Consider the following 7829-nt stretch of genomic DNA (forward strand, 5'->3'; position numbering starts at 1 on the left):
CACAGAGCTGGGCAACTAAATGAGGACAGCAAGAGACCCATGACACATGTAAGGACAGTGTGTTTGTTCCCCATCCCTTTATTACACACACAGTGCACACAATCAATACAACACTGAGACGGATTACCCTCAGTCACTTTGCATATTGGACATTTGTGCCTTTAAACAGCCATTTCAAACGATTTCTGCTGGTGGCTTCAGCTAAAAAGCTAATTTATCCAGTGAATTACACTAACTGATTGTATTGTTTTTTGAGAAGAAAAAAACTAAGACTTAAAAGCTGTTGAACACCTAAGCCACAAAGCACTGGTTTAAAAACGATGGCATGGAACAGTGTTTCTCAGCCTGGCCCTTGTGGACCCCCAGACAGTCTACTTTTAGGCTAGAACTGTGAGGGAGCAGAAGAGTGGACCATCTGGGGGTCTTCGAGGACCAGGCTGAGAAACGGTGGCCTAGAACCTGTGCAGAAGGTCCAATTCAATCTTTGGCAAATGTTGTTCTTTCGTATGTGGCCTGACCACCCCCATAAGTGTGTATCAAGGGAATGTGCTCAGTTGTGACCTGTGACACCATCACCATCATATTGGAGATTAAAGAGGGAAACCATGCAAGAGCCAGATCTGTCTGCACAGGCTCACGGCCAGTGGCCACACTAAGGAGACTTTGTAACAGGTGGCTGTCCTGCCAGCCTGCTCGCAGTCTTAAAAGGATCTCTGATGTGAGTTTTCTACTACTGGACCACAGAAAGCACAACAGCGGCTGTACGGAACACTGAAAGAGCCTCACGGATGCATAGGTTTGGTCACGATTACCGTCACAACGTCTCCGAAACTGCTCACGAGGTAAATACGCTACAGGGGTGTGCTGAGAGGGAGGGGGAAGCACCACAGGCAGCGGGCTGGTCACACTGACCATGGCAAGTGTAAAACCCACAGCGGATTCCTGCACACACACACACACACACACACGCACGCACGCGCACACACACACACACACACACACACACAGTCAGCTGGAAGACATTCTAATTGGTAACAATCGGCCAGGTTTCGCCCTGTCAGCTGTACTCTGCGTTTCCCGCACAGATGCTTCTGGAAATCAAAAGTGAGCATTTAAAATACTCGTACTGATGGAGTGACTGAAATGAAATGAGCGGGGTTGCCAGCTTTGTACAGGCGGCTGGAGTGAGATTTTCAATTCCAGACAAGTCTGCACACACAATTACGTAAATGCAGCAGTTTAATTACCTTGTAAATAGTCTGTATGATTTGCAAACTACCCCAACGATTTTGATGTAGCTAATTTTAGGTTTATAATGGAATACAGATTTGTCGTAACATATCTTGTGCGAGTGTGTGAGACAAACTGTCACGCCAGATGCGTGAGAGTTGGCAACCCTGGAAATGAGACTGTATGACGAGAATGGAGCAGGGTCCAGCTGCCCCTTTCAGGCTAAAACACAATACAGCATGGAAATCCTCACATGGCACATACGGAACACTAATGTGGTTTTTACAGGGACTGTGGCATACCACCAAGTCTGCCTTATAAAACTGACTTCTTGTAACTGTAAAGCAGACTGTGTGACTGGCTTGAAGTCACACTGTCCAAATACCTCCGGAATGACCAGTGGGCTTGCCGGTGCATCGCCCCTCTTGTGCCTGTAGGGGGCCCGGCACTTGGCCGGCCAGCTACAGGCCCTTGTTGAAGTACACGGTGACAGTTTTGGGACTGATCTCAGCCACCCGCTGCTGGAGCTCTGCCTCCAGGCTGCTCACTGCCATGGAGCTGTAGACAGAGAAGAGACGGGCGCCTGTGAGCATGCTCCTACCGCAGGGAGCCGAAGGGCTGAAGGCGGCAGCTAAATGTAGCCGTACCTCTTCTGGGGAAACAGGGCGCAACACAGTGGCGTGGCAAACACCAGACTGAAAGGAAGAAAGCAAAAAAAGAAGACTAAGTTGGGTACAATCCTGGCCACAAGGGGGCACTGCTATGTCTGTTATGACTTAATCACTCCCAAAAAAAGCAGCTGCATCAAGCATCTATGTTACATGTGTGCAGGACATCCATCAGCAGCCCCTAGGGAGTGTGGCCTGCTGGATACTCACCAAATTCCCACTAGGCCCACCTGCACCGGTGCGTTGAGTACAGGAAACCTCTGGGAAGAGAAGGCGACACAGGGCATTAAGACGGATGCTCCACAGAGCGCCCCCAAGCCGGGCCCTTCCCAGGAAGTACCTTCAGGATAGCTTTCTTCTCCAGCGCGTTCATGATGACAGGCGGGATAGCTGGGAAGAGAGAGAGCAGACAACTGTTCTCACATTGGCTGGCTGTGAGTCTCTGGCCTCACAGCCTCCCTGCCAACTAGCTGCAGTTAGCCGGTTAGCCTGATTTCTGACACACGCCTCCGCAACAAGTGTTCTAACTGCTACGAATCTCTTTTCACGGTACACAGCGTTTTTCACCTCCAGCACAGTGTTCCCTGGCTGCCATCCCTTCGTTTTGGTCACACACACATACTTCACTGCATGCGTTCCCACCCCATGAATACAGGAGAATGGTGACCGCTTGGCCACCAAAGGGAGCCCTTACCCATGGCTGGCACAGCCATGCCGATCCGAGACACGACCACCTGAAAAATGGCCTGCTGGGCTGCTGTGGTGGATTCACCCAAGCGGTTGCCGTTCTCGTCTGTCACCGGGATGCCGTACTTCAGTTCTCTGAAGAAGGCAGCAGATCCCTGTTAGCAGCCCAGTTAACGTCACACCCCGAAAGCAGCACAGTCTAACAGCCCCCAAGCCTTACCTCTGTCTCATAAAGGGGATATTGATGCAATTGGCAGCAGCAACCGCAGCAAAGGGAACAAACCGGCCCATAATAGCAGGCAGGTGCTGCAGGGAGAGCGGAGAAGGAGCTTAGAGTGACAAAGGCTGGCAAAGAGTGACACAGGGAGCCCTATGCAGACAGCAGTACCTTGGTAAGAGACTTCAGCCCCAGTGCTGTGACTACAGCCCCAGTGGTGGCACTGACATACGCAGCTCCCAGCTGACTGCGGAAACACAGGAAGGACCACATGTTGTCTGAGCTGTGTCACCTGGTTATGACGGGTCACATGACTGTCGAGCCGTACAGCTGCATTCCACAGGGGGAGGACAGCCCACAACCCCCAGTGGAAACCTACTTTACAGTGAGTGGAGCATCCCCGCTACGGTTGGTGTAGTTGACGATGGCATTGAAGGACTGATTCACCCACTGCCAGAACACCACAGCTGGAGTGGTCCTGTGGAGGACAGTCAAAGTAGACACGGGGTGTCAGGATCGGTCCTGGCCTTGTCTGTCAGTTCCCTGTTTGGCCAGCTGGTGTCATCGGCCATCCTGTTCTACGTTCCCCAGGTTTCCTTGCTTCCCATGCCGCTGCGTGGCTGAGAACTGTACCTCCCTAGTCTCGTGAGTTATTTGTTATGTTTACCCTCGTTTATGTTCCAGTGTGGATCTTTGTTTTGTTCCTGCATGTATCTGGTTTGTCGTAATGTTCTATAACTCTTGTTCCTAGTGTTTGAATCTGTAGTGATTGTTTAATACCCTCATCTGTTCCTCGTACTCCTTGTCCTTAGGGTTTTGGTTGATTTAGTAATAGCCCACAGTTGTCCCTTGTTGAATCCCTCATTATTTGTGTATTTCACTGCCTGCCTTTCCCTCACGTCATTCACTGTCATGTTTGTTTATCTCTGTGGAGGTTCCTTGAATGTTTCACTGTTAGGTTTTTTTTGTCATGTTTATGTTAGCTCTTGCTAGTCCTTGTTTTACCCTCCTGCCTTTGTTTGACTCCCTCGTGATTCCTCCCCTCCCCAAGCCTTTGAGTTCAGTTAATAAATAAAGTTTCCTCCCTAACTGTCAACTGTACAGTGGATTGTGCTTCCATCATGCCCCACCGTCACACAGGATGCTGGCAGCCTCTGTGCTACAATGCGTCCGTGCTCTGGATGGGGGGTGGGGGCGTGGCAGCGCTCACCTGTAAAAGGTGAGCATGCAGCCAGTGATCGTCATGTTCATGGGCACCTGCGCAGACATGCGGCCAATCAGAAGCATCTTCTCGCCGGTATCCGGGTGGAAAGCAGAGTCATAGATATACTTGGCCCTCCACAGCTGGTCCTCGGTCAGGCCTGGCTTCACGATGCCACGCCTGCTGACACATGATTAGTTAAGTGGTTGAGAGTGAGGCCAGTATGGTGGCACCGTGAGACATGAGAGCAGCTGGGTGTCCTGCCTGCTCATACACAGTGCTTGTGTGCTTCATTATTGTATCTGCTGCTTATAGAGAAACACAGCAATGTGTTTTATTGGTTCAGGACTTTGCTACTTAGATGCAAACCATGAAATGGAATATGAATCTTTGCACTATAGCAGTGATCACCGATTCAGACTGAAACAAAATTTTATCCGGTCTGCATAATTGTTTTTTCTATTGTCGAGACCCCCCCCCCGCCCCCCCACTGGCTGGCATTCTTTTTTGGATGTAATGAATCCTGACATTGTGTTGCCGATGGAAATAATTAGGGACCCCTGTCATATATGAATGATTAATATCAGTACAAACCCAGCTGTGAATTCTCACCAAGTACATTTCCATAGATAATTGCAAATTCAAAACGAACCATTGACATGCATGCACGTTGATCGGGCTTTTTATATTTGCAATTTATTGAGAAAAGAGTTTTTAACCACTCAGATACCACCAAGCATCGTCAGTAACAAACTGTAAGGCAGGTTCATGGCAGTTCTCCCTCCCACCTGTAGTTCTCCACTGTCACCCGCGCGTCCTCCAGTGTCTCGCTAGACAGGAGGACGTTTCGAGGGTCGGTGACAGTGAAGAAGTGCTGGGCCCGACCCATGAATGTGCCCTGGTCCCACCGAGGCTCGCGGATGTTGATGTCACGGGGCAGCTCTGCCGACATGGTCCTGGAGAGGTACACACAGGCAGAGGTGGAAATTTCAGGTGCAGAAAGTACAAATCCAGACAAAGATTTGGTTTCAACCAACCAGCTGACTCCTTATACTCAATTGGTTAATTGAAACAAAATCTTGGTCTGGATTTGTACTTTCTGCACCTGAAATTTCCACCTCTGTACACAAGCACACATCACATGGTGGAAATGTCCTGCATGCAGATATCATCTCACACATCACGTGTCAGTGAGAGTGCTATCTGATCGCTTGGCTGATTATGCTCACACGTCACTTTCCTCCCCTTCCAATTTGAAAGCCTCAAAGTCAGGCATGCGGCAGACCAAGGTGAGCTACTCTAACACTTACTACAAATTACTCATTGACTGGAGTGACTCTGGGCAAAACACCAAAGCTCTTAGCTATGCATCAACAGCCTTCCTGGAAAATAAGTTGATATCTTGATGATCTGTTTAAGTTGACCAGTGGAAAAAAAAACCTCTTATTGGAAAAGAGAACATTTCTGGGCCAAAGATACCCATATTTTGGGGAAAACAAGCAAACACCGAGAGAACAGGCATGGCACTATACATGCATGCATGCATACATACATACACACACATTTGTATTCATATCTTAGTGAGGACTCTCCATTAATCTCTATGGAAAAAACCCTAATTCCAACAATGACAACCTTAACTCCTACTGAGCCCTAACTTTAGCTAGTTACAGATTTTTCTAAAAAAATTAAAAATAAAATCACATTATAGGGACATTTGGAGAGACAGCAAGATGTTTTAGGGGTTCATGGCTTTGCTACTTAGATGCCAACCATGAAATGCCGCTTGGTCCCCACAATGCACCCCCCCCCATACACAATGCAAGGTTAGGACTCAAACCTTGAATCCTACAGGTGATTTGCCAGTGCCACCCACTGATCCCCCCCCCCTTAGAACAAGAGTGTAGGTTTGGTCTCAGCATTGGTAAGCATTAAATCAGCCCCAACCTCCCATCCCATAAACACTTACGATACTCTCACAAAATTGCTAGTTACAGGCCGCTACCAGCCATACACAAATCTACGCCCTTGTCTTAAGCATCTAGGTTAGCAGTCTTCTAACCACTTATAAAATCAATGGCGAGGGGGGCATATGGGAGGAGTCTCTCAAGCTGCATAGAGCACAAGACTGGGAACATCTAGGACAGGACGCCTAGGACACGAAAACAAACAAATTATGGGTAATTTAGAGATCTCACCACATGCCTTAGGATTACTGGAAAAAAACTGAGTAAACACCGGAGATGTGAAGCTATTGGTACTGACTGAACCTTAAACAACTCGACGATCAGCGACTGTCAATGAAAACACGAGTCAGTTCTCAACATTTCAATTCTCGATAATTCTCAATTATTGCAATGGGTTTGAGATCTTAATCGCTAGAACTAATACGACAGATGGTCAACCATGAGACATACTGTTCTCTGAGCCCACCCCAATAGCCGTTAAAACAACATAGACTATTCCTAATTGCTCAGATGTTCGTCATATGATTAGATTGTGGCTAGCATATCACAGAGATAAAACTAGTAAATCGAGCAAAGAAATGTGAAAATCTCTCGTGTCAGTAACAGCACGACTAAACACTCAACGGCACGCCATTCTGTATAATAATTGAAACAGCAACACGGAAGAGGTGCCGCGCACATTATACACAAAAGTCAGAACACGTACCTGGGGTCACTTCAATAATACTTTCCTTACAACTTGACAACCGTCACATGTATGACCTTTAAAATACGCTACCGGCACACGAACACTCCCAGCCTAACTACCTTGACGCTCTGCCGCCTAGTTATTGGCTAGGTCTGGCCAGAGGCGGAGCCATGATGGAAGACAGCGTTCGTACTGGATTGGCTGAGTGAAGAGGGTGTGAATAAGAGCCGCCTCATGATTGGTCTGCTAATAGATGCTTTTTATAGCAACATCAATATCATTTTTTTTTTAAACAGCAGCAAGATACATTTTACAACGTAATGCTATCAAACACGTTTAGTGAGCAGTTCCTATATCAATATGGTTTTAGCCTACATGTGTATATTTCATTTTAATATTACATCCTGTAACTCATTTAATGAACGGCACTATAACATTATATATATTTATATAACTGCAACCATCAAGGACAGAACTGTAGATTATACAGACGTTTTGAAAAATGAAGCATAAAATATATAGTGCAATTAAAGCCATTTAATAATCCATGCAGGCTACATTACATAGATTGAATTTAAAATTACATAGTCCAACTCTAAATTCTACAATTGTGTTCAATGGTATGGAACTTATTTTTAATTTAAATGATTTTTATAACTAATTTTTCATTAAGTCAGAAAATGTGGCTGGCTTAAAATACGAGTTAAGGGCGTGTCTTTTTTAGTGTATTAGATTACTAGCATTTTGTAGTTTTGCTCCTACTTCAGGTAATGAATAAGTTAATGAGTTCAACGGGAAGAGGCCGTGTGGTAGGTGATATGAACGGTTTTAAACCAAAAGTATAAATACGTAAAAGGCTGCTATGAAAACGCCAATAAAATGAATGTTTACAAATTTTAAAAGGTTTGTGTGTTTTTATTATTATTATGAAATTATTCTTATTTATAGTAATACAAGAAACTTAAACTGAAACCTGGTAGGCGATATTAATTTCAGCAGCGCACGCCGTTCTAGAAGCCCCAAGCCTTGTAAGAAGGATATCCCGAAGAGCCAATCCGAACCAGACACCGCCTTTGCCTAATTCCGCTAAACCAATGAGATTGTTTTAGGGGGCAGGTCTTGGCGCACCTGAGACTCACCGTTCTGACAGGTGAGGTCATTCGGCAGAACG

The 7829-nt window shown here is 46.4% G+C and overlaps 1 protein-coding gene across 1 annotated transcript; it reads right to left on the reverse strand.

Moving 5' to 3' along the window:
- Nucleotides 1-62: 62 nt before the first annotated feature.
- On the reverse strand, nt 63-6789 carry sfxn3 (sideroflexin 3). The gene is made up of 11 exons (XM_049007233.1): nt 6677-6789; nt 4792-4959; nt 4013-4183; nt 3182-3280; nt 2974-3049; nt 2806-2891; nt 2593-2720; nt 2239-2288; nt 2109-2158; nt 1878-1925; nt 63-1788 (listed from the first exon to the last, which is right to left on the reverse strand). The coding sequence occupies exons 2-11, from the start codon at nt 4953-4955 to the stop codon at nt 1692-1694; spliced, it is 969 nt and encodes a 322-aa protein (XP_048863190.1). The 5' UTR covers nt 4956-4959; nt 6677-6789; the 3' UTR covers nt 63-1691.
- Between the last annotated feature and the right edge of the window lie 1040 nt (nt 6790-7829).

The sequence above is a fragment of the Brienomyrus brachyistius genome, chromosome 3 (assembly GCF_023856365.1).
Source record: "Brienomyrus brachyistius isolate T26 chromosome 3, BBRACH_0.4, whole genome shotgun sequence".
Taxonomy (NCBI): Eukaryota; Metazoa; Chordata; class Actinopteri; order Osteoglossiformes; family Mormyridae; genus Brienomyrus; species Brienomyrus brachyistius.